Source organism: Zeus faber (genome assembly GCF_960531495.2).
Source record: "Zeus faber genome assembly, chromosome: 1".
NCBI lineage: Eukaryota > Metazoa > Chordata > Actinopteri > Zeiformes > Zeidae > Zeus > Zeus faber.
The window spans coordinates 54,255,226-54,281,407 of record NC_137193.1 but is presented as its reverse complement, the minus strand read 5'-3'; the positions used below and the strand labels follow the sequence as shown (position 1 = coordinate 54,281,407).

At 47.2% G+C, this 26,182-nt stretch overlaps 1 protein-coding gene across 1 annotated transcript in view; it reads right to left on the bottom strand.

The window, feature by feature from the left end:
* The window catches only part of herc2 (HECT and RLD domain containing E3 ubiquitin protein ligase 2), a 59,814-nt gene that overhangs the window by 24,522 nt on the left and 9,110 nt on the right, over positions 1 to 26,182 (bottom strand). The window contains exons 8-44 of the mRNA XM_080007709.1: positions 25,996 to 26,100; positions 25,731 to 25,902; positions 25,431 to 25,604; positions 24,635 to 24,823; positions 24,355 to 24,506; positions 23,861 to 24,018; positions 23,661 to 23,774; positions 23,277 to 23,528; positions 22,995 to 23,188; positions 22,624 to 22,824; positions 22,299 to 22,527; positions 22,020 to 22,144; positions 20,780 to 20,958; positions 20,077 to 20,261; positions 19,819 to 19,974; positions 19,530 to 19,715; positions 18,990 to 19,166; positions 18,735 to 18,838; positions 17,759 to 17,909; positions 16,873 to 17,087; positions 16,519 to 16,651; positions 16,097 to 16,224; positions 15,514 to 15,709; positions 15,240 to 15,373; positions 14,369 to 14,545; positions 11,674 to 11,810; positions 11,105 to 11,256; positions 10,799 to 10,990; positions 10,484 to 10,671; positions 10,189 to 10,381; positions 9,458 to 9,640; positions 9,148 to 9,332; positions 8,457 to 8,604; positions 8,153 to 8,349; positions 7,498 to 7,728; positions 7,267 to 7,405; positions 6,535 to 6,681 (exon numbers count right to left, since the gene is read on the bottom strand). Coding sequence (XP_079863835.1) covers positions 6,535 to 6,681; positions 7,267 to 7,405; positions 7,498 to 7,728; positions 8,153 to 8,349; positions 8,457 to 8,604; positions 9,148 to 9,332; positions 9,458 to 9,640; positions 10,189 to 10,381; positions 10,484 to 10,671; positions 10,799 to 10,990; positions 11,105 to 11,256; positions 11,674 to 11,810; positions 14,369 to 14,545; positions 15,240 to 15,373; positions 15,514 to 15,709; positions 16,097 to 16,224; positions 16,519 to 16,651; positions 16,873 to 17,087; positions 17,759 to 17,909; positions 18,735 to 18,838; positions 18,990 to 19,166; positions 19,530 to 19,715; positions 19,819 to 19,974; positions 20,077 to 20,261; positions 20,780 to 20,958; positions 22,020 to 22,144; positions 22,299 to 22,527; positions 22,624 to 22,824; positions 22,995 to 23,188; positions 23,277 to 23,528; positions 23,661 to 23,774; positions 23,861 to 24,018; positions 24,355 to 24,506; positions 24,635 to 24,823; positions 25,431 to 25,604; positions 25,731 to 25,902; positions 25,996 to 26,100 — 6,278 coding nt within the window. The remainder of the gene's footprint in view (positions 1 to 6,534; positions 6,682 to 7,266; positions 7,406 to 7,497; positions 7,729 to 8,152; positions 8,350 to 8,456; positions 8,605 to 9,147; positions 9,333 to 9,457; positions 9,641 to 10,188; positions 10,382 to 10,483; positions 10,672 to 10,798; positions 10,991 to 11,104; positions 11,257 to 11,673; positions 11,811 to 14,368; positions 14,546 to 15,239; positions 15,374 to 15,513; positions 15,710 to 16,096; positions 16,225 to 16,518; positions 16,652 to 16,872; positions 17,088 to 17,758; positions 17,910 to 18,734; positions 18,839 to 18,989; positions 19,167 to 19,529; positions 19,716 to 19,818; positions 19,975 to 20,076; positions 20,262 to 20,779; positions 20,959 to 22,019; positions 22,145 to 22,298; positions 22,528 to 22,623; positions 22,825 to 22,994; positions 23,189 to 23,276; positions 23,529 to 23,660; positions 23,775 to 23,860; positions 24,019 to 24,354; positions 24,507 to 24,634; positions 24,824 to 25,430; positions 25,605 to 25,730; positions 25,903 to 25,995; positions 26,101 to 26,182) is intronic.

Sequence of the window (26,182 nt, the reverse complement as noted above, 5' to 3'; positions counted from 1 at the left end):
AATTTGGCGAATGTTCCGCCGTTTATTAAGGACGAGACCCTCACTAAGGAACTGGCGAGGCACGGGAAGGTGGTGTCGCCAGTTAAAAAAGTCCCGTCGGGGTGCAAGTCGCCGCTGCTCAAGCATGTGGTGTCGCACAGGAGACACGTCCTGATGGTGTTGAACAACAGGGATGCGGAGCTAAACGTAGCTTTTAAAATCAGGGCGGATGAGTTTGACTACGTGGTGTTTGTCAACACTGACACCACCAAGTGCTTTGGGTGCGGTGGGGAGGGACACCAGGTCAGGGCATGTCCAGGTAAGAAGGCAGGCGGCGAGACAGGTGAGGGGCAGAAGGGTGGACAGGACAAGGAGGGAGCACAGGAGGGGGCAGGTGAGGGTCAGAAAGGGGAAAAGCAGGCGAAGGTGGGGGCACAGGAGGGGGCAGGTGAGGGTCAGAAAGGGGAAAAGCAGGCGAAGGTGGGGGCACAGGAGGGAGCAGGGGGGGGTCAGGAGGGGGGAAAACAGGCAAAGAAGGGGGCACAGGAGGAGGCGGGGGAGGGCCAGAAGGAAGGAGGGGAAAAGCAGGTGAAGGTGGGGGCACAGGGAGAGGCAGGTGAGGGCCAAATGGAGGCAGGGGAAAGACAGGTGGAGGTGGGGGCACAGGGGGAGACAGGTGGAGGGCGGAAAGGAAAGGAGAAGAAACAGGTGAAGGTGGGGGCACAGGAGGGGGCAGGCGAGGGGCAGGGGAAAAAAAAGGAGGGGGGGGAGGGGAATGTGGAGCCGCAGGAGGGAACGGGTGGAGGTAGACAGCGCAGCCAGGTGAGCGTGGAGACACGGGGGGAGGCAGGCGAGGGTCTGGAAAGAAGGCAGGTAAGGGCGGGAGGACAGGAGGGGAAGGAGGAGGGTCCGGAAGACAGGCAGGTGGGTGCGGGGGGACAGGAGGGGACTGGTGAGGGAAAGGAAGCTACGGAACAAAGTCAAAGGAGTGCAGGTGACGTAGCTAGGGAGGAGGAGGCACTGGAAGGAAGTGACTTTGAGATGGGGGATGAGGACGATCGGTTGAGAGTCCCTCGGCTCAAAAGAAAGTCCAACAAAATGGCAGGAGACTCTCAGGCGAAGAGAGGGACAGCAAGCCAGGGGAAGGCAAGTCAGGAGGTGGAGCAGGGAGGCTCGGAGTCAGAGTCCTGGATGGAGGAGGACTCTGCTGCAGACAGTGAGGGGCAGGTTTTTCTCGGCGTAAAGAAGAAAAAGGGCAAAAAAAGCTACAGTGTGGGCAAAATAAAAGCGTTTCTGCACAGGACGAAGAATGTGAAAGGGATTAAGGTGGAGGATTTTTTCTCAGACAAGGAGTTGCTGGCGAACGCGGCCCAGCAACAGATGAGGAGTAAGGGGAGAGGAGGGTTCACGGACCAGGAGGTGTACAGGTTAAAGAAAATAGTGCAGAAGATCAGGAAGGAGCTGAACAACGGAGAGGATGGGGAGGAGGTGGAGGTGGGCGCTGCTGTTCGGGCTGTTTCCCTTTTCCGTTGCAATGAGTGACTTTAACATCAGCACGCTGAACGCGAATGGGGCCAGAGACGCAGCTAAGAGGTCTCTGCTGTATGAGCTGATGGAGCAGAAGAGGCTGGATGTGCTGTTGGTGCAGGAGACCCACAGTGACTCTGGCAATGAGGCTGACTGGAAGAGGGAGTGGGGGGGGGAGGTGGTGCTAAGCCACAAGAGCACCACCAGCGGTGGGGTGGCTCTTCTCTTTTCTAAGAGCTTTGCCCCAGCATCCTTTGAGGTGGAGGAGGTGGTGGAGGGCAGACTGATGGTGGTGAGGGCAGCATTTGAGCATCATAAGTTTGTCTTTATAAATGTGTACGCTCCCACCACAGGACCACACAGAGTCACTTTTTTGCAAGTTTTAAATGGGGTTTTAAGCAAAACTCGTACTGGGGAGTTTTTGTTTCTAGGAGGTGACTTTAACTGCACCGAGAACGACCTGTTAGACAGGAACCACTGTGAGCCTCACAGAGCATCGCAGAACGCGATGAGGCTGCTCTCAAGCGAGAACGAGCTAACGGACGTGTGGAGGAGAACCAACGGGGATGAAAGACAGTACACCTGGGTGCACTGCAGAGGCACCTCTTTATCGTTGGCCAGACTAGACCGGTTTTACTGTTTTAAGCACCATTTTAACATTTTTAAGGAATGCAGAATGGTGCCTGTTGGTTTTACCGATCACTCCCTGGTTGTTTGCCGTGTTTTTATCGCCAATGTAAAGCCCAAAAGCGCATATTGGCATTTTAACACCACCCTACTATGTGACTCCAACTTTAAAGATGCTTTTAGGTTTTTTTGGGAAGGTTTTAGAGACAGAAAGCAGGATTTTATTTCCTTAAGACTGTGGTGGGACTATGGGAAGAGGGAGATAGAGCAGCTCTGTCGACAGTATACTCTCAATGTCACACGGGACATCACCAGATCTATGAGGGATCTGGAGACTGACATTGTGGAGTTACAGGGTGTAGTGGAACCCACTGGGAATCGAGATCACATTAAGGACCTCAAGTCTAAAAGAGCTGCTCTTGCGGACCTACTAGGCACCAAGGCGCAGGGGGCGCTGGTCCGCTCTCGCTTCCAGAGCGCAGCACTGATGGACGCACCATCTAGTTTCTTTTTTAGCCTGGAGAAGAGCAACGGGCAGAGCAGGTTTATCCACGCCCTGAGATCAGACACAGGACAGGAGCTCAGGAGGCCGGAGGAGATCCGGACGAGAGCCGTGGACTTTTACACAGAGCTGTACAGAAGTGAGTACGAGGAGCAAAAAGAACTGCTTTACTCCTTTTGTGGGAATTTGCCCAGGGTCCCGGAAGATGTCAGTGCGGTGCTGGGGGAACCTCTGACCCTGCAGGATCTTTCCACGGCCCTGCAGAGCATGAAGGGGGGTAAGGCCCCTGGCATCGACGGGATTCCTGCGGAGTTTTACAAAGAGTTCTGGGAGGAGTTACGGGAGGACCTTTTAATGGTTTTTAATGAAGTTTTTAAAGATAAGTTATTGCCAGTCAGCTGCAGGAGGGCAGTCATCACTCTCCTACCCAAGAAAGGAGACCTGCAGGAGATCAAGAACTGGCGTCCTGTGTCCCTTCTGTGCACGGACTATAAAATCCTGTCGAGGGCACTGGCCAACAGGCTGAGGGAGGTGATGGACCTGGTAGTCCATCAGGACCAAACTTACTGTGTGCCTGGTAGGTCCATTCTGGACAATGTGTCCCTAATTCGGGATATTTTGCACGTCTCTAGTTCTCTGGGCATTGAAACTGGGCTCATTTCGCTAGACCAGGAAAAGGCGTTTGACCGGGTTGAGCACCCTTACCTCTGGAAAACTCTGGAGGCTTTTGGCCTCAGCCCTGGTCTGATAGCCATGATCCAGGTTTTGTACCAGGACATCGAGAGTATACTGAAGATTAATGGAGGGCTGAGCGGCCCTTTTAAAGTGCGTAGAGGGGTGAGACAGGGCTGCCCCCTCTCAGGGATGTTGTACTCTCTGGCCATAGAACCATTGCTGTGTCAATTAAGGACGAACATCGAGGGTGTGTTTCTAAACGGTCTCGAGAAAAGCCACATTTTATCAGCTTATGCGGACGACGTCATTGTCTTAATAAAGAAACAGGACGAAATCAGCAAACTGGAGGGGATCGTTAGGGACTTTGGGCTGCTATCAGCAGCGAAAGTCAACTGGGGCAAAAGCGAAGCGCTGGCTGTGGGCGGATGGAGGGGGGGACTCTTAAAACTGCCAGGAGGCTTACGGTGGCGAAGGGATGGGTTAAAGTATCTGGGAGTGTTTTTAGGGAGCGAAAGTGTGGTGGGGAAGAATTGGGAAGGACTGCTAGGAAAGATACAGGGCAAGCTAAGAAAATGGAGGTGGGCACTGCCACAGCTGTCCTATAGGGGCAGGACGCTCATTATTAACAACCTGGTGGCCTCACAGCTGTGGCACAGAGTGGCGTGTGTCCAACCACCAGACCTGCTAGTTAGGAAGATACAGGCCGAGCTGATAGACTTCTTTTGGGGGCGGAATTTCCACTGGGTCAGGAAGGAAAGGGTCTTTCTGCCTAAAGAGGAAGGGGGGCACGGTGTGGTGGACATCAAAAGCAGAGTGGCAACTTTTAGGTTACAGTTTGTGCAGAAGTTGCTAACGGGGTACTTTAACGTTTGGAAGGACGTGGCGGGCTTGGTCTTAAAGAGGACTGGGAGGATGGGACTTGACCGCTCGTTGTTTTTAATGGACACGAGTCTTCTAAACAAGTCGGGCTTACCCCGTTTTTACCAGGAGCTTTTTAAAGCATGGGGGTTATTTAAGAACAGGAAAAGGGAGGCCGCAGATTCCCTCCACTGGCTCCTGGAGGAGCCGGTGATCGGAGGAGCCAGGCTGGATGTGCAGGACGGGGCCACTCCAGGACTGAGGAGCATCCTGAGGGAGGCGGGGGTCCTGACCCTGAGGCAGGTGGTGGCGGCGGCGGGGAGCGACCTGCAGGACGGCGAGGCCATGGCGGAGCGGCTGGGGGTGAGGTCCACCAGGATCGTACACCTGGTGCTCAAGAGGTGGAGGGAGACGCTCACGGAGGAGGAGCTGGCCCTGCTGAAGGAGTACGGCGAAGGCGCGGAGGAGCCAAACTCGGAGGATCCCTTCCCGGAGATGACCCTGACCCCCAACCTGGAGGGGTCCTCCGGGAAGCTGCTGCACAGGGCACGTTATGCAGAACTGGACCTGCACACAGCCAGCGGGAAGGCTTTTTACAAAGAGTGTGTGGTTGTTTTAAATAGGAAGGGACTGGAGGGGCGGCAGGACACTGTCTGGAGGGGACGGCTCCAGATGGGGGGACAGGAGGAGCCGTGTTGGAGGAGTTTTTACAAAGCTCCCTCCAAGAAAAGGACGGGGGACCTCCAATGGAGGGTCCTACATGGAGCCATAGCGGTCAACAGCTTTGTTTCTGTTTTTAATCCCACGGTCGCAAATGAATGTCCATTCTGCAAACTGCCAGAGTCCGTGTTTCACTGTTTTGCAGAGTGCGACAGACTTTTAGAGCTTTTTAGTCTTTTAAAGGAAAGTTTTAAGCTCTTTAAGGAAGAGTGGTCCAGAAACTGTTTTATTTTTGGGGCTAGATACTACAGGGCCAACGCAGAGAAATGGCGACTGCTTAATTTTCTAGTAGGGGAAGCGAAGATGGCCATCTACCTCACGAGGAGGAACAAACTGAGGGGAAAGGAGAGTGTTTTAGGAAGAGTGTTTGTAGCGTTGGTCAGGGCCAGAGTCTTGATTGATTTTAACTTTCACAGACTGATGAAGAGTCTGGACGTCTTCATCAAGCTGTGGTGTTTTAACGACGCCATCTGTTCCCTGGTGGAGGACGACCTGCGCTTCCAGTCTGTTTTTAACGTGTAGGACTCTGTTAGTGAACCAAGTGTGTTTGTTGTATTGTCTGTAACTGTGAACTAGAGAAAATGTTAAAATAAAGATGCTTTAAAAATCAAAAAAAAAATCTCTCTCTCTCTCTCTCTCTCTCTCTCTCTCTCTCTCTCTCTCTCTCTCTCTCTCTCTCTCTCTCTCTCTCTCTCTCTCTCTCTCTCTCTCTCTCTCTCTCTCTCTCTCTCTCTCTCTCTCTCTCTCTCTCTCTCGAGTCATCAATACATCCTCCCACACAAGATACCACAGCAAACCTCCGGTGTACGAGGTAAGTACACCGATTAATTGGAGTGTGTGTCTGCCCCCATAGAGTGGCTGCTGTTTCAAAGGAATCTGCTTCTGTAGTGACTAGGTAAGCAAACTATGGAGAAAAGTCAGGTCCACCCTAGGGATGTAACAGTATACCATTTCAAGGTATACTGCTCATCAAGCAACCACAGTTCTAAACCGTAAGACTTTCCCTATAATACTGTGCACAGGGTATAAATTTAAGTTGTTGACGTAAATTTTAATTCACATTGTGTTGCCGCTGCACGGTAGCAGACGGCCAAATGTTGCAATTATCCATCCAATGAGTAACTTTCCCATTTTGTCTGCATCTAGGCACTCTTGCAAGTGCCACGCTCGCAATTCAGTGACCGAACTGCTTTACAACAATATTTTACGACACAGTGCTCTACCTTGCACACATGGGAACAAGAGTAAAAAAAAAAAAAAAATTTAAAAAAAGCGCTCGAAAGAGCCAAACATGATGTTGAGAGACCGGACAAGCGCCTTCCTGTGCTGCGCCCCGTCAAAGACTTTACTATGTGTTCTTTTTTTAATACAAACTATTTATTAACAGAATATACAGAAAATGAGGGGGATTAATACCGCAAAAAATCATATATGGCTTTTTTTTTTGTAGATACCGCACCATACTGTGAAATTTCGTACCGTTACATCCTAGTCCACCCACATTGTGCTTTCCAGGCCATAAGCTCCAGCTGAAAGCACGGAAGAGCAATTGGGCTTAATGGAGTCTGTTCCTTTCTGCACCTGGGCCCGATGTTTACCCCCCCAAATCAATGTCCCTTACTTGTTGTTTTTGGGTGACGTCTTACCGTTTGGGTTGGGGCCCATGTCCAAAACTGCAGGCTGGGAGAGGATCTGTCTGAGTTTGTCCTGATGAGAGAGCAGGGAGCGCGCCGCCTTCAGGATGTACAGCCTGAGCTGTTGGCAGCGCAGCAAATGGATGTCCACCTGGTCAGCTGGAGACACGGATGCAGTGGATGACACACACACACACACACACACACACACAAAATGGCTGAGAACCAGTCAGGACTTTGGAAGGCGATTGGCATCAGAATATTTAAAATTGATCCCATATTGAGAGAATATTGTCGGTTGATTGCTGCTCACATTGTACAACAGGGCAATAAGGGACCACGTTCATCGGCAACCATGATTTGAAAGAGTCACTTGGAGTGAGTCCTAAAATCCCAAAAATAAGGTTTAGGTTTGAAAAAATCCCAGAGTTTTACTTTTGAAAATCATTATGATTCTTTAAAGGCTTGATTTGTTTGCCTACTGCATTCTATTAAGATTATTTATCTTCATATTTAGAACTTGCTGATGGTCAGCAGGTGGGCACTTTGGTCTTCTTGTAAGAGTTTGTAGTAAGCCTTTGAGAGTCGTCGTCACCGTCACCGCGCCCCCCCCCCCCCCCAAAAAAAAATGGCTGCGACTTGTCATGATAATAGATAAAACCTAGAACATAGAAAAAACCTTTCAATATAGGCATAAAATTGAGGTTTTTTTTTTTAATATCAAATATAGTATTTTTGCAGTACCTGTAAGCCCTCTGCTCAGGGACTTCTTCATGCGGTGTTTCTCCAGCTTGCTGCCTGCTAGGTTGACCAGCTGAGCCCAAACTGCCAGCATGGGCTCTGTGAAGGGCAGGTTCTGCACACTGAAGGACACCACTGGCAACTGGAGGAAATAAACACAAACATCAGCCCTCCGTCAGTATTGTCATCTAACGAGTTCCTGAGTGCAATAATGTCAATGTTTCCTCTGGTTACCGGTTTGAGCTGGCTGAGCAGGCACACCCTGCAGGTCCTCATCTCGTGAAACTGGACGGTAATGCGGCCCTTCGGTGTGATGCGAGTGACCGTTCCCTCTCCGTACTCCTCATGGACCACCTGACCCCCCAGTCTGAGGCGCCCATCAATTCCCCCGATCACCGCCAGCACGGCCATCAGACTGCCCACCCTAGGGCCCTCGGAGTCCGGAAAGTACTCTACTAAAAAAGTCTGCAAGGCGGGAAGACGTGGTAACGTTTTTCCATTACAGGAAAATAAGAAAAGTGACAAACAATAACTCACATAGTAGTGCTGGGCGATATATCAATATACTGTAATATTGGTATTGTGATATGAGACTAGATATCAACTGGAATTTTAGTTATGTCAAATGTCTTTCAGGCTGCATTACAGTAAATTAATGCAATTTTCAGATCTTCATAAACTTTTTAATCTCAACCTGGTTGGTTATAATATCCACATTACTAGTGATTGCTTCTAAAATATTTCTTGTCTGTAAATATCTTATGCAAGCATGAATAATCATAACAAAATATAGTCAAATTATAAATATCTAGGTTTTAGGCACAAAATATTGTGATATCCAATTTGGTCAGTATTGCCCAGCCATGCCACACAGCACAGTAATTCTTACTGCTTCGGAGTGGCGACCAGCCATGACGTCTCCAATATAGCTGAGCTGAGTGTTGATGTATTCGTTTATCAGGCCGTTCCATTGGCCCAAAGAGTGCAAAGTGCGCAGAACAGCCACAATCTCCTCAGCCAGTGTGCTGCTGTGCGTGGCTGTAAGGGAAGCCTGGGGGCGGGACTTCCGCCGTCGCAGGGAACCCTCTATGTAATGGAGAAGGAATTTTATATTATTGGGGAAGAATGTTAGCGTCTCATTTCCAAATGACTCAATCCTAGTAGAGTACAGGAAAGCCGGAACGGAGCCAGACCTCTGAGGAGTGGCAGGTCTGAGGAACAGGTGCTCAGCAGGCTTCCCAGGAAGCCAAACAACTTCTCCACCAGGAACTTCATGTCCTGAGAACGTTCCGTTTTGTCCCATGATGGTAAAACCGCCTGCAGGAGACGCAGTGCCAGGATCTGGAAACATAATGGTCAATAATTTAGTTTTATGTGTTATATGTATATTTCAATATGTAAGCTGTATGAATGATTTTTCAGCACTTTTTTTGAAAGCTGAAATCACACATCTAACAAATATAAGGATGGTTTTAGGTTCTGGATGTGCTGGTATTTTCAGCAGTACAAAACTACAAAACATAATACACAAGTCTTCCACATTCAAATGCAAGAACCGGAGATTATGCACTTTTCCAGTCCACCCGGCCCACTCCCCCATAAAATTGCAGAGCAAAATCTGCCTGACATATTTCAAGAGAAGCCTGGTCATCTACAGTACATCAGGGGTTCACCACCTGTTCCCCTGCAGAAAACCCTTCAATTAAACCAGTTTCAATCCTGAGACTACCTATTGTGATGAGATACCGTTTTCAAATGTATTTTTATCTGAATTGGTTCCATTTTTTTACCATACCAATATTAGACTTTGATTAGGAATCGTCTAAGGTGTAGCAACCCCCCTGTGACCTCTGGGAATCCCTGATCTGCAGGACGGAAGCCCACCTGTCGCTGTAGAGTGATGGCGTTGAAGGACTGGTGTCCCTCCACGATGCGTATGAGCAGGCCGATCCAGGCGGAGGTGCTGAGGGTGCTGCACATCTGAGGCATGAGAGCGATGCTGCGGATGAAGCCGAGCGTGCACCAGCTCCTGTGCTGCTCCCGAGACACCAGCCTGTGGGAGGAAAGGCCTGAGGAAGGAGATGAAATGGGGTTAAGTAGGGCTGCTGACCGAGAACCTGTTGCCTGTGCTCTACACCTGCACAGACCACGAGAGTATTGTCAAAAGACTGATTCACGTGGCGCGGTCAGGTACCTGACTTGTCATTGGCTCCACTGTCAACGAGCATCCTGAGCAGACCGCAGAGCGTCCGCGTGGCGTCCGTCTGCAACACCTCGGCATAGATCCCGGCGGACAGCGACAGAGTCTTCAGCAGATTGACTGTGCTGGTCAGCATCATGGCCGTGGGGTGGCTGCTCTTCTCCACCGGTTCCACTTCTGTAGAGGACGGGTTTAGAGCAGGGCTCTTCAACTACAGGCCAGGGGCACATCTTTCCAGCGACTGAACTTAATGCGACCCTCTCATGGATATAATATATTGTTAAATCTGGCAATCAAATCACAATGCTTAGTTAATCCACACATTTTGAGTTAATAAGATCAAACTTGATAAAACTCTTGACTGTACTGCCCTGCCTGCATTTCCCTCTGGGGATTAATAAACTTTTATGTTATCTTATTGTTTTCAAAATATTGAGCAGAATTAAAAAGCATAAAGCAAATATTTTTCATGATTATGATGATGTCTATTTTCAGCAGATGTATAATTAGACAATTCACAAATTTGCTTGGTTCAAAAAAACCCCCAAAAAAACTCAATGACAGTTTGTTTTGCCCTTGATGTTCAACAAGGCCCCCCTAGGAGGAGACAACCAGGCCAGTGGCTCCCAGGTACATTGACTTTGAGACCCCTGGTTTTAGGGACAGCTCATTAGAGTTGGAGAATTTTACTCCATGTGCGAAGTAATTTAGAAGATGTTGGACACCTGTGTCGTCCTCGGTGTCAGAGTCCTCGACGGTGGGCTGCGTGGCAGGTGGAGGCTCCGCCAGTTTAAGGTCAAACTTCCCCTCCTTGCCCATCCTGTACGAGTTGGTGCTGCTGGTGTCCCACTGCACCCGGATCCAGCCGTCCTCACCCAGCTCCCCTATGACCCGACCCAGACCTGGCGCTGGACCGTCCTACACAAAAAAATAAAAAATAAATTACATTTAAAAAAATAAATAAATGAAGGCTCTGTCGCAGCACATTGTCACCGCTATCCTTGGGCTGCAGTGCCTTACCTGATCGCCCCACTTCCAGTCCAGCCCTCGCATCACCCTGGTGCCGATCTTCATCATGGCCGCCAGCTCTGGTCCGGAGGCCGGCAGGGGAGCGGGGGCCGCCTCTTTCCGAGACTCCTCCAGCACAGTGGCCGAACCGCCATGAGCGCATAAGCTCAAGTCCTCCTCACTACTGTCCGAGCTGGGACCTGGGAAAATAGGAAGAAAAAAAAAAAAACATTCTCAAATAAAACATACAAGGTATGGAGTGAATGCAAGTATGCATGTATTTGACAGATGTAGGACATGTGCTTTTAAACTCCTTGAGGGCCTCACCGATGAGCCTGAGGATACTCTGCGTGAGGGCGAGTGTGCCCGAGTTGAGCAGCAGACTGAGGCTGTTGGCGCCGTGCTTCAAAGACAGCATGTGGATCATGGCTAGGAGGAAGCGTGCCTGTGGAATGGTTCCGAGGCTCGGCCCGGCAGGGTTTTCATTGGTGATGGTCTGCAGGGGCACCGGCTGCACACCTGCTTGACACATCAAACACACACAGGGGGAAACGTGAACTTGTGTGTACCGTATAAACCATCGGGTTTTTTTTAGAGGCACTGGGGCAACATGGCTGTGTAGCTGCCACTAACCTAGTTCTTTAAAGCGGGCGCCGGCCTCAAGCAGGATGTTGCGGACGTTCTGGATAGCCCAGGAATACAGCTTGCCGAACGTAACCTCCAGCAGCATGCGGTTGAAAGGAGGAATCAGATCCACATCCTTCAGGCAGTCACACAGCGGCTCTCTGGAGCACAAGAGGAAAACATACAACACAATCATTAGATGCCAAACTGTGTACTGGTGCACATTTAATTCAATAAGCATTTTGAATCGATCCATTCGTTGATCTCAATTAAAACTGATCAGAACCTATATAGGCAAAAATTTACAGTAACTGCGCGTCACAAAACCTACGGAAAAAAGAAAGCTGAATCGAGTAGAATGGAATGAAAAAACTCCCCTCTCTTAGATATGGTATTTTTTTCCTCAAATTTGGCTATAAATTATGTAGGATAGTGCAGTTATGTTGATGGCAATAACCGCTCTGTAGTTCAGTTCAGTTCAGACACTAGTAAATATCATTTGCTTAATTTGGTGATCCCAAGTTCAAATATCAACGATTACAAGCTTCAGTCTTGAGGGGAACAAAGAGATGAATCACCCGATGTTGGTTCCTTCCGGGATGACACGCTGCCAGCCGCAGAGCATGGCGTACTGCACTGACGGCAGCAGGAAGGTTTTGGACGCCAGCTTCAGCATGGTGTCGATGCCCTCCAGCCTCACTTCGGCCCTTTCCAGCTGCGGAGGAGAAACATCAGCATCTGCCAGATGTCTCAAAGTCGAGTGCACGCGATCTCATCTTTCGACGATTCAATCAGATATTGTACCTGCCTCGTCAAGTTTTATTCAGACTTCCCACAGCCAGCACCGTTTGTGCAAATCATTACAGTACATTGTGGGCAGTAGCTCAGAAGGTAGAGCGTCTAGTGATTGGAAGATTGCCGGTTCGGTCCCTGGCTCCTCCTGGTCGCGTGCTGAAGTGTCCAGGAGTAAGACACTGAACCAGCTCTTGTTGAGCTGGTGTGCGCCTTGCAGGGCTGCCGTCGCCATAGATGTATGAATATGTGTGTGAATAAGTGAATGTGAGACATGCACTGTAAAGCGCTTTGAGTCGTAGGACTAGAAAAGTGCGATGTAAATGCACCTCATTTACCATTCACCATTACATTTGCCATCATTCATTAGAACAATAGTATCCACACTCAACAAACATCAGCAGTTACATTTTGCTAGAATAACCCCGCCCCCTCCCATATCAAGGTCTTTAATTGCATTGATGGATTATTGCAGAAAAAGGGCAAGTATCTGGCCATAAACAGTGTCTCACATGAAGTCTTCAAGATCGAGACTTCAAGATCAACTTCAAGATCATCTCAAACAATGTGTGTGTATATACAGTACTCACAAAAAGTTAGGGATATTCCGTTTTCAGGTGAAATTTCAGGATGAACCTAAAATGCACTATAACCTTTACAGGTGAACTTAATTTGACCTTCTCTAAACTTCTGAATGCACATGTCCAATTGTTCAATGTTTCAGTACTTTTGGCAGCACTTGCTGTTCTCTCACAAGGAGCTGAACGGCAAAATTCACAACAGGTGTTTGATCCATGAATCGACCAATAGATTTCCTGGTTCAATTAGAATTGGTATTTAAACAGTCCTCTTCATCATGCTGTTCACATTTTGACATCATGAGACCAAGACGACACCTAACAACTGATCAACAGTACCTCGCCATTGCGAGGCTTCAAACAGGATGTTCTCAGAGGGAAGTGGCCACTGAGCTTAGAGTGTCACAGAGTGTCATCAGCAGGTTGCAACAGAGATACAGAGAGACTGGAAGAGTCACAGAAAGGCATAGAAGTGGACGTCCTTTGGCCACATCCCACATTGATGACCGCTTCATTGTGAACAGTGCCCTGCGGAACCGGATGATGAATGCTACTCAACTCCAGGCACATTTAAGGGAGGTGAGAGGCACCTAAGTGTCACGTCAGACCATTCAAAACCGTTTACATCAGCCTGGTCTGCGTGCTAGACGACCTGCAAGGGTACCTGACCACACCACCAGGCACAGACATCATCGTCTTGCATGGGCCAGGGAGCATTTACGCCGGACGAGGGACCAGTGGGCCTCAGTGCTGTTCTCTGATGAAAGTTGATTCACATTGAGCAGAAATGATGGCTGCCAATGATGTTGGAGAAGTCAAGGAGAGCGCTATGCATCAGCCACTGTTGTCACTAGACGAGCCTTTGGTGGTGGTGGTGGTGGTGTTACAGTGTGGGCAGGTGTGTCTAGTCAATACAGAACTGCCCTACACTTTGTGAATGGTACAGTGACAACCCATACTACCTGAATACCATCATTAATACAGTCATTGTGCCCCTGCATGAACAACACAGGCCTAATTTCATCTTCATGGACGACAATGCTCCAGCTTATCGGGGTCGCATCATTAGGGAACGGCTGCTGGAGACTGGGGTACTTCAAATGGAGTGGCCTGCACTTTCTCCAGACCTGAATCCCATAGAAAATCTATGGTGAACTTTTTACATAAATTTCACCTGAAAGCCAAATATCCCTAACTTTTTGTGAGTAGTGTGTGTGTGTGTGTGTGTGTATATGTGTGTGTATATATATATATATATATAGTGAGGGAAAAATGATTACGATCAACTAGTTTGAATGAGGACAAAGGCCTCTACCTCCAAAAGGGGGTTTGAAAACATTTGTCTGTCTTCCCGGGAACCCCCCAGAGTTCATGTAAAGAGAAATGTCTTGCTCCTACAATGTCAATTCTAATATGAAAGAATCAGATCACACGTGGCCTGTTTACCTTCTATAGAGATGGGGGACACCTAGAAGTGCATTGTCATGCAACCCCCATTCGGCCAGGTCAAGGTTGCAAGTACCTGTTATTTACATTCTAGGAAGGGTGGGGCACCCAGGAAGACAGTTAGGGGGGAGGCAGACTCGTCGGAGACCTCTGACCCAAACCACACCCTGTTTCTACTGTATAAAGCCTCCTGTCTTTCTCTGTGATATCAGATTGATCCCAGCGCTGCTTTGGAGCAGTACTGAATCTTTCTCTTTATTCTGCAGAATAAATAATCTTGGATATTCTCAGCTTTGTCTTCTTGTAGCGGGCAGATTAACCTCACCGATCATTGCGGAAGAATTTCCTTAAAAATATATATATATTTTTTGTAAGACAGGATGAATTATAACTGGATAAATGTCCCGTGATTATCATGGGTCATGTAATATCTCTTGCTTATCTTTAGTTGTCTCACCTGTTTCAGGAGACACTTCCTCATCTTCTCCACATCCAGCGGTTCTTCTTTCAGCGCAAACTCCACGATGGTGGCCATGAGGCTTGACTGAGAGTAGATGCCATGCACGCTGTGCTTCAGCCATTTGTATTTCTGAACGCTGGCCATGGTGTTCAGAAGCGGCTGCCACTTGTCCTGCTGCCAAACGACAATAACAAGCAGGAATGTGAAGCTACAAATCCAATGTGCTACGCAATAGCAAAAAAAAAAAAAAATCAATAGAAAATCAATGTTGATATTTTGATTAAATAAAAAAAAAAAAAAAAAAAAAAAAAAGTATTTTTAATCTTTTACAAAAAAAACAAAAAACGCAGATGCTTAGGCTCGGTAGGGAGTCAACTTAAGCCTGGCGGGCTTGCAATAGAGTGGTGGAAACCCTGAGGTCAACATCATGTTGATTGATATGAAGACACATCACACTTCATCATTATTAGGGAAAGTAATTCCTGCGTTCACATCACACTATAAAATACGAAAACCAGTGGCAGATTGCTGCCACAAAAGTAAAACTACCAAGCAAAGAGAAAATCCTAAATAGCTTGGAAGATTGAAGAGTGGGAATGACAGAAGTACTGAGGTGAGGAATAAGAAAAGTCCTATAAAGTGGAAAACAAATACAGATAAAAAACAAAACTCTCAATGAGCAAATATAAGCAATAGCAGCTGAATACAAAACCGGTCAAGAGGTAGCTTGAAAAGGAATGGACATATCCAAAAACGAGCAAAGATGTGAATTCATTCATTAAAAAAAACAAAAAATAAAAAAAAACAAAATAAATGTAATCATAGATTAAAATGAATGCTAGATATTAATAAATGCAGCTATCAGTACCTTGGGTGTTTTGCTAGCGGTTGACTTCCTATCAGCCGGCGTGGGGCTGATGGCGACACCAAGCTCCTCCTCGTTGGTCCCTTCATTCTCCAGCTTTGGTTCTTCTAGGTCAGAAGACTCTAATTTCTTAGGCACTGTACAAACAAAACAACCAAAAACAATAACTGAGTAATGACATTGAAGTGTAAATAACTGTACTGTAGATTGACATTCAATGATGGTGCCACCCGCCACACGGCCACACCCACACCCCGACCCCCACTCCCACACACACCTCTTTTTTTCCTGCGGTCTCTGATGAGTTTCTGGGTGATCCTCTTCCAGCGCGGTTGAGAGCTCAGCAGCTTGAGCTTGGACACGATGGAGAGGTCGTTGCTTACGGCCGGACGCAGCTCGTTGAAGAGGAAGCGCAGACGCTCCACCACCGGAGCGCACACCTCCTTGTAGGAGCGACCTTGTTCCTGGTGGGTCTGATCCATGCGGAGAAAACACGGCGCGTTAAAAGGCTCAGCGTGGCTTCCTGGGGGCTAAATCAATCGTTGTGCTCGAAATGGAAATCTGTAAAATTGTTTTGTCAAGTCTCATATCTGGCACTTTATTCAACTGGCACTTTTTAAGCATCAGCCATTCAATGTGTTTGTGTTATACATGCACTCCTCTATATAATGTTTGCATTGTTGGTGGCGGAGTCCGCTTTTCCTAGATGCACTCTTTCGATAAAACAAAGTAAACCTAGATGTTGGGAGGGGGGGGGGGGTGTCCTTCTATAATAGAATTCTGGAACCTGTGGATTGCTACTTTACAGCCACCGCCAATTTCAGCAATTGTAGAAGCCAAATTTTCTCGTGTGATTCTACCTTGATTAGAGAACACTTTGCCTGGTACACCATGCGGCAAACGTCAATAACAGATTTGGGGAGAGATCTCTGCTTTCCCTGGTCCACACCCAAGGCACATTGATTGACGAGGGACAGAGCAATATGACCTGCGACGGGAACAGAAGCTGCCGTCAATGCAGGAGAGAAAACAATTTGAGACACAAGGAGAAACCGATGTACAAAAGGTACCAGAGCCTCTTTTATAATTTATATATAAATTAAAAAAAAAAAAAAGACAAAAACACCAGAACTTGCTAATTTGCTCAAAGAGGAGAACTCTAACTCTATTCTTACATAATTAGCAAAAATGAGGCAAGAAAAAAAAGACAAAAGCAGATTCGTTTTTAGCTCCCTATGGTTAGAACTGCAGTGTTTCTGTCTAAGGACGGTTGCTAGGTTACCGAGGTCTTGATGTTTGAGCAGGCAGCAGAGCAGCAGGCGTCCCACTTCCTCCACTGGGTGCTCAGGTGGGAAGGTGATGGGTGTAATAAGATGGTACTGCTTGCAGCAACGCTCTATTTGGCATAGGAAATCCTACAGTGTCATAGACAACAACACAGAACACCAGACGTCAATAGACCATTGCAAACTGCTTATGTTATTTTCATCTGTGAGGAAAATTTAAAGTAGACATTTTATTTTTATTTGCCAAAAAAATAAACTTGCTTATTAGTTAAAGTAGTATATTATCGATAAAAGTTTTTTGCTGCTTGACTTTTTTCCCCCCTGCCACTGCGTGAGGGCCATGGCCATACCTTTACAGTGTGGTCCTGAGTGTTGTTGTCAGCGATGGCCTGCAGGAAGGGCTGCGCATGGTCGCTCAGCGTGATCCTGCGGGAGTAAAGCTTGGCCTTGTCCGGGGTGGTGGTTCCTGGCGAGCTGCAGTGGTCCTCGTCCTTCTCCTCGTTGTAGTTGTAGTGGATCTGACTCGTCTGCAGTCCGCCAGAGAATATGGAGGACTGGAGCCATTCTGAGAGAAAGTTCAAGGAAAGAAAAAACATAGCTCATCAACAGGTATATGAATTAGTAGGGGCATTCCAACTCAATAGTTATTACAATGACATCTAGCTGCAGATCCAATAGGTTATATGATTATTTTAGTAATTTGATTTTATAAGTTAAACATAATAAATAAATAAATAAATAAATAAATAAATAAATAAATAAAGAAAGAAAGAAAGAACAAGTAAATAAGTAAGTAATTAAGTAAATAAATAAACGGTATTTTGTCTTTGGCCCCTTTATTCCAGGGATGGGAAACCTCCGGCCTGTGGGCCTATTATTTTTTCCCCTATGAATAGTTCACAGTGGTCTATGGCCAACTATCATACATGTAATTATTAATCTGGCCCCAAATAGGAAAATGGTCCCTGTCTCTACCAACAAGCAGTTTGCTTTTTATTTTACATTACATTGCATTTAGCAGACGCTTTTATCCAAAGCGACTTACAATTATTCAAACACCGACAGACGCAGCCATCAGGAGCAATTAGGGGTTAAGTGTCTTGCTCAAGGACACTACAGCATGCTAGCAGGAGGAGCCTGAGATCGAACCAGCAGCCTTTAGATTACTAGACGACCAGCTCTACCTCCTGAGCTACCATCCCTACTTTATCTCGTTGAGCACTCCGGTGCACTTACTGGCACACTCGATCTCCATGGAGGACAGCGGGGTGCTCATGGCCAGGTAGGAAGCGTGCAGCCCCAGTAGCAGCCCCAGGTTCCTCTCAGTGTCGATGAGCGGTGAGGAGAGACTGCTGAGATCTGGAGTGGTGACCGTCTCCTGGTTGGGCTGGAGATCCGAAGACAGCACACTTAGAAACCCAGAGATCAGACTATCATCCCTGGGCCACGCAAGAAGAGACACGTCACCCTCGCGAAAGCGTCACGTCATTACACACGGTTAACTCTGGGTTTGTCTTTATTGTGTCTACGACGCACTACTGAAAACAGCACTCCCCTGACTTTCTATCACTGAAAATACTAATTGTGGAATGTATCAACCTTTCATGGGTTTAAGTGAATCATTCACATTTCGAGTCTCTTTGTTTATGAACGTAGTTGGATTAGTTTGTGCGGTTAGCATTCATAGCGATTCATACGGCGCATGACGGGCACTAAGACTACCTGAACTGGCTGGCCAGGTGCCTGACCAAAATAACGCAAACACAACTGAAATGTAACAGGAGTCCAGAACGAGTTCCCAGTCATTAAGTAAAATCTAAAGTCTATTCCTGGGTGTGATATTTGTTTTCCTGCTGGAATGATAATATTTTATTTCCAAAATAAGTGAAATTTAATTTGTTGTGATGAAAAAGTAATCCCTGTTAGGACCGCACATCGACAATTTTACATATGTGGTTGATGCATACTGGGCTTGGTTATTAAATATTTTCACTCAACACATCTTTTGAACGGACATCGACGGGAATCTACACTACAGTTTTCGTTTCGTGCCCGGGAAAAAAAAGAGCCAAGGCGGAAAAAAAACCAAAAACGCGAGGAGTTTAGGAGCCTCGCGGCATGCTGCTTTTGCAATCCGACGCTTCTGCTTGGTGTGCCCTTCCTTTTTAATCGTCGTAAAGAGCTTGTACGTGTGTGTCCGCACAGAACGTACCTCCATGTACTGGCCAACACAGAAGGCCTGCATCGACTCCCTGGTGTCGTCGAACTGCAGGGCAGCTTCCAAGGCAACTACGGGGTCCTCCCCAGCAAACTGGGCTGTAAGAAAAAGGTACTTTGTTAAAACAGTAAAAATCTTCAAATTGAACTTTACACTGTCATCGTGACCTCAGATGACATTCAGATGACTGAGCATCTAAATATTCGGAGCAATGCGTTAAATATGAACATGCTGTTTGTTTGGACTAACCCAGGATGCTGTTTCCCGCAAGGGACTGGGACTGGGCCTGGAAGTCTTTGATGTCGTAGACTTTGCCGTCGATGACCGTCCAAAAGCCTCCGTCTTTGTTGTGGTTCTCCAGGTCGGCCTTGCGGATGAGGGACACCTCCTCATTGTTCTTAGAGCTTTGTCCTGTGAAGAACGAGCCTGCCACGGCAGAGCCACAGCTAGTTACATTCAAACACAATGCACTTAGTAGCCTCTCTAAAGCTGTCGCAAGTATCAGATAACCACATCTTTACATCCAAATGTTTAAAAATGGAAATTTTAAACCAATGAATATTCCAACAAACGGAATGTGAATAAACTGCATTTCCACCTGTAGGGTTGAGCCATATTGATTGTCTCAACAAATGGCTCTTTGTCATAAGGTGGATTATTACACTGTTATTATTGTATTATTAAACAAGTTTAACCTTCCACAGCCGAAAACCTCTCATCTACACACTGACACCTCTTTGAATCATAGTTGATCCTCCCCTCTGTTATAAAAGGCCATCTGTGCTGTACCCATAATCCCCGGCCAGGCCAGGTCCTCGTTGTCGTCCCGCTCGTGTCCCGGGGCGAGGTGGTTAAATCGGTCCAGGTGCTCCAGGAGTCCGGCCAGGAGCGGGATGGAGCCCGTCTCCTGCATCAGACCTGGGTCGATGGTGAGCAGGAGGACGATGGACACCACCAGCTCTGGGAGCAACACTCCTATCCCGCCGCAACAATGAGACGCATGACATGAGGTAATCAGCTCAACTACCAAACCTTTCAAACCCACTGGTCACGTTTTGGTAATGAAAGCAGAACTTACCAGTTAAATCGCCTTCAATTACACGCGAGACTTCTGCAAAGTGACGGTGGCCGGTGAAGGCGATGCTCGTTGCTACGGGCAAGATGTCCCCAATGTGAGCGCACAGCAGAGCGATGTATTTCTTCAACAAGGAGCCCACACCCAAAAGCTCAGGGTCTAAAGAAAGCATCAAATAATTTACGTTTGTTATACAACTCCCAAACTTGTCCTCACCAGCAGAAAGGGAAAAAAAGTGTTTGGTTAAGAAGCAGGACTCACTGTATCCGTTGATGTTCTCCGTGCCGTTGACGCCCAGGTACAGCTTGCTGACCAGCAGCCTCTGGAAGCGCAGCAGCAGGTCCAGAGACGCCGAGCGCTCCTTGCTCACCTGCTCTGCGTCCAGACAGTTGGAGATGCGCCGAGTAACGTCCTTCAGCCGTGCGATGGTCTGGGAGGCGATGTTCCTGTGGAAGACAGCTTGGTTAATGGACTGCTAGACAATTTGTACACTGCAGACATACTGTCAAAATGTCAAAAGACAAGGAAAAGAAACAAACTAAAAGCTAAATTGTGGAGTCAGAAAATTTTACAACAATTCAATACTTCTTTAAACTGGTGATATAAATCTTTCAATTGTCTAACAAACAATAACACATGCACAAAACATTTTATTGTGGTTGAAATTTCTACTCTACGACACGGAGGGCATCAAAATGAAGCCGCTAATTTCTTGGTTATTTTAATTACTCATTTTACCCACGCCGGAGAATTACCTATTTTTCTTCGTCCAATAGTCAAAATTATATTTATTTAAAGACAGCTGAATCATCTTAAATACGCAGTTTGAACAATCATTTTTTTTTTTTTTTTTTTTTTAATAAAAAGAAAAAAATTTCAAGACCTTCCTGTTTATTTAAGATTTATTTTGTGAGTGTGATCAGAGAGTGGGAAGATATGACAAAATAAGTGACTGTCCGAGTACCTCAGCAGCTGTTGCACTAGCTGCACCAGCGGCAGACTCTGCTTCCCGGCGGACTCGTAGATCCCTGTGTTGATGAGGTCTTTGTCCAGCATGGTGCGACAACGGTGAATGGTGGAGGCATTGGCTTCCTGCTCGTCAATCTCCTTCTCCTTCTGAGCCTCCTTCTTGGCTTCAATATCCTGATGAGAACACAACGTTGAAAGTAGGGTTCGACCCACATGGGTTTTGCCTGATACCGATATTTGTTTGACTGAGACTGCTGACATCGATATTTTGTGACAATATTCAATATCTCTAAATTTTAAGTTCTTTACGGCAAAAAAAAAGATTCAAAAAAGTGTGACAATAATGTCGGGATACATTTCTGCCTTTTAATGAAGAATCCACCTCTTTTTTTCCCCTTTCATTTTCATAAATAGAATGTGCAAAAAACATTTAAATTGCACTTGCAAAATAAAGGTGCATGACAGCTGCAATCAGACCAATCTTTTCACACATTTTTTTCTTTCCCTGAGAAAGACAAAAGAAGCAGCTTCCTGGAGCTGAGAAAATTCCAGCCCGCCTTCTCACCGCCGGGTGACAAATGCCCCCCAGTGCCAGGCAGTGGCCCGGTGGTTGGGAACCTCTGCATTGCGGAAAATAGCGACCACAACTTTACAAAAAACAAAGCTGCTTGTCAGATTTTCGTAACAAGGAAACATATTTTTTTCAACCAAGCCCAAATAACCATAACCTGCGATTTTTCAAGCAACTTTACAAAAAAAAAAAAAAAAGAGTCTGCTTACGCCCAAAGTGGCGTAAGCAGACTTCCTCTGTCCCTCTGCCCCCACTCTCCCCGTGGGCACAGGACGGGTTGCGCGGAAAGGGAAAGAGGGGAGAGACGCTCGCAGGGCTTTATGTAAGAAACAGGTTATTGTTGAAACTCAACAATATAAATAACCAGTATTGTCTCATCCTATATCTTGTTTAAAAATATCGATATACCGTAAAAAGTCTGTATCCCTTTATCGCCGTCATTATTCAACAGTGCCCAAAGGTAAGAATTCTTTCTTATAATAATCTTGGACGAATGAGAACATCAATATATAACATAAGAATTCCTACCAACAGTTTTTCACTGTCATGCCAAAACATTTTAACTGTGATTAATTTGGCAATCAGTCAAAATATTTTTTCTATGAATAAATAATGTCCGGGAGGAAGGGAGCAGAGTGCCAGTTCATACATTAAGTACACTGACCTGTATTTCGGCAGTGATTGCTGCGTTTAACGCAGACTCCAAGCCTCCATCGGCCATCAGGCTGCTGACCAGCAGGTCGATCATGAAGCGACGCCCGGGGCTCACACTCATCTCGTTTCCAGACACTGCGACACACGCACCGAAAATGTATTAAAGACAGGGTTCACAGGGCACAATCTTAATACGGTGTTTGTCGGGACAGCACAGAGAAAGTGTTTTTAATTGATAATTAAGAGTGTGAATAGCTGTGCTTGATTAGAAGTCTGTTCTACCACTGACCTGCGTTAGGTAGCAGCGAGGATAAAGCTCTGGCTCGTTCTTCAGCGGTGGGCAGCAGCACAGACCAGCCGCTCTGCAGGACGGCCTGAGCGGCGGCCTGCACGGTGTTGAGCACCCCAGCATTGCTCGCTAACATCACCACTGTTTGCTTCAGGTTGTTGAGCAGCCCGCTGCCCAGCCCCAAGCCCAGTTCTTCTGGGTCCACCTGGTTACTGATGGCCGCGTGGAGCTGGAGACGATACAAATTTAAAAAAATGAACTGACTTTCAAAAACCTTTAAAAAGACAACGTGGAAACAACAGTGCTCCATGGACCGCTGCCCTACCTGAAGCCTGAGAAGGTTGAGGGTGGCCACCACCATGCACTCCTTCTCCTGAGGGGGAGGCCAGTCCGAGCTGCCATCCATCCCCTCGCTGACCTGTCGCAGGAGCAGGTCCAGCTGCTCAAAGGTCATCGGACACACATCCACCACGAAAGGCAGACGCTGCCCGACAGACCACTCCGAGCAGGACGACCACGCAAAGCTCTGCAAACACAAGTTGATGAATATGACTTAAGCATATAGAATTAAGAAAAGGTAAAAAAAAAAATTCTATAAATTATAGGGCTGGGGAAACTATCGATACTAAGGCAAAAACAATCCTGCCATGTGATTTTGTCAATATTGTCTCGACACACTAAGCTATGGATCCCTACCTGACCCGGTCCGCAGGAGATGCCGACTATGTGCTTGGAGTTGAGGCCTGGCAGCGCTTTGGGCTGCTTCTTGTTGGAGAACAGTGTATCAAAGTGCTGAAGCTTATCATTGCTTCCCCAGCTGTGCACCTCCCCGTCATCCGTGAGCGCCAGGCAGTGCGTGGAACCGACGGCAACGTCCACCACTTTCTTCCCTGATGGGACAAACACGGCTCAGTCATTCCCTCTGCCTGTCAAGACATATTTTAGATACATTTTTAAAAGACGTACTTGTCGACTCACCCTGTAAACTGTCGAGCAGCTTTGGGTACCGGACGTGCTCGTCGGTGCCGTGTCCCAAGCGCTGGTTGTCTCCCTTGCCCCAGGTGAACACCTGCCCGTCTTTGGTGAGTGCCACCGAGAACTGGCTGCCGCAGCAAACCTTAACAATGTCCAGGTCCTGCAGCTTCTCCACCAGCTTCGGCGTCTTGCAGCCGTCGCTGCCTCCTCGGCCGAGTTTACCGTAGTCCCCATCGCCCCAGGACCACACCTGACCTGTGGACGCCACCACCAACACAAGATGAAGAAAAGAACCAACACAACACTATTAAAGTAGTACTTTATCATGTGCTCAACATCCAGGCTGACTTTGAGTGCTCATTCCATTGTGTCCTTTCTCCCTCTTACCGTTCTCTGTAACAGCAAGCGTTTGTGCATCGCCGCTGCCGCACGCCACGTCCAGCACCTTCAATCCCTTCAGCGCAGTCACCAGCATCGGTGTGGTCTGGTCCTCGCTCGAGCCTGGGAATCCACATAAAGGAAAAGTATTTTTATTTGGACGTGGACGAGGACATGTCTGTTTACTCAGGGGACTGAGTGGAACTTACCGTGGCCCAGTCGCCCATAGTTCCCTCTGCCCCAGGTGTAAAGCTCTCCGTCGGCCGTGATGGCGGCACTGTAGGTGCTCCCGCAGGCGATTTGCACCACGTGCTTACCCGTCTGCTTTCCATTGAAGGCTGCTACCATGGCCGGCTCCTCAAGGTACCTGGAACGATGTGAACAGTAATGGAAATGCAATTGAAGTGGCACCTCGCCCGTTCGTTACTGCAAAATGCTTTAAGGAATATGGACTTTTTTGTCTATGTGAAGTGTGAAGAATAGAGATTTTCATGCATTTGTGTGTTTATATCTGATTACATACTGGGTATGCACCGGGCATAAAAACAATCCAAAAAAGCCAAAACGCTAGTAAATAGTGAAAATGGCTAAGGGCTTTTCCATCTAGAAATCCAAAGCTTTGAATCTAGCAGTGCTAGCCCTTTCTCCCCTTTGCTATTACTTCACTGCTTCAAGTCAAGATTTTCTCCAGGCATTGACTTACGTGGTGTCTCCATGTCCAAGGCGGCCGCCATCCCCACAGCCCCAGGAGAACACCTCCCCACTGGACGACAGGGCCAGGTAGTGCTGGCCGTCCGGATGAGCTGCCAGCTTCACGAGTTTCCTTGAACTCAGAGCATGGACGAGCATAGGAGCCTGCAACCACATGATTTACAACTCAGTGACTCGGCCACAGACAAAACACAATGGAATTGATCAAAACAAAGGACTCTGGTTTTCATGCTGGAAGAAAAATAACAAAACAAGGCCTTGGGTGTACTGACCAGCGTGGTGCTTTTGTAGTTCTGTGTGTAAACAGCACCGCTACTGGAAAGAATGAGGAAGCCCTTCTCAGAGCAGACGATCTGTGCTACTCCCAGACTGGACAGAGCCTTGCACTGAATGGGTCCATTCACATTGGCATACAGTTTCCAGCCGAGCAGACCCCAGGCAATCACCTCCTGCAGCGTCCCCTGGGGAAGAGACAGAGAAAAATGGGGGATTTAATAGTGTTGTGGTGATCTGTGTTATTAAGAAAAAAAACATCAAACTAAATAAGACACAAAAGTCACTTATCAATACCGATACTGGTCTGTACTCAGGTGCTGTAGGTCCCTGTCTTTACATACGTACATAATTCAATTTCCCTTTACCATTCCAAACTGTACAAGAAATCAATGAGGCCAAGTCAAGTCAAGCTGCAGACTGCAAAGCTAGCTAAAGTTTGAGACACTTAAGAGACAGATGGCAAGAATAGATTTGTCTACTACGGTGTTCTACTATAACAGCATGAAAGTGTTCTGCTGCAAGATAAAAAAATAAAATAAAATAAAATACTTGCATATTGCCAAGACTTCAAATATACGCAAAAAATAAATAAAAAAACTCCCATTGGCACAAAACACAATTTCAGCTAAGAGGATATGCAAGATGCTTGTGAACCTGCTTGTACAGTCAGAATGCAGGAAAGGAACACAGAGAGCAACGTTGAAAACAAATAAAACATTATCAAGACAATAGCCATAATGGCAAACTCTTTCGTGGGGGATTGGGGGGTGGTAGCATAAAGTGCGTTGGAACCTTATGAGAGGTCGGGGAGCTGCACTGTGGAGGGCTGCACGGAGCAGCCAAGCGGTCCAAGTGAGCCATGATGACCACGGCTGTCTGCCGCAAGTCGATGGCCAGGTCGTTGTCCTGGGGCAGCGTCAGGTAGCGCAGGAAACACTCGTTCGGACTCAGAGGGGCTGTGAGAATCTGAGACCAAATACACTAATTTAGACCAGAATATAAGCATATTGGTACCCAAATGAATGACCTAATTCCCCCCCCCCAATTAAGCTCTCTAAACAGGGGTGTCTTCAGCAAGGGAAAGTGTTTTACCTCAGCTTCTTCTTCGGGGATGGGATCCTCCTTGCCACTATGAATGTTCTGGAAACGTTGCAGAAGGGGCAGGAGAGGCGCGCTGGTTCCCTGCGTGGAGCGCTCGTTATCCATCTCTCTCGTACCGCTGTCCCACAGACGCAGGAGCAGCAGGACAGCTGACAGAAGTTGACTGGGGTAAAACAGGGTGAAGATCAAGAGGAAGTTGAAAAGAGCCTTTTAGAGCTTCAGGAATCTAAGGTCAATGGAATACAAGAGGCCTTACCTGAGAGTGCCCCTTTGCACTGCCAGCTCCAGCAGAATTGCCAGGGCAAGGTGCTGGTCTTGCAGAGGAATGTTGCCTTTGGCACTGGCACTTCCATGTACATCACTAGTCGCAGAAGAGAATCACCAAAATGAATACAGAATGACACAGGATTGTCAAATTTATAATTCGCTGCACCACGCACGCC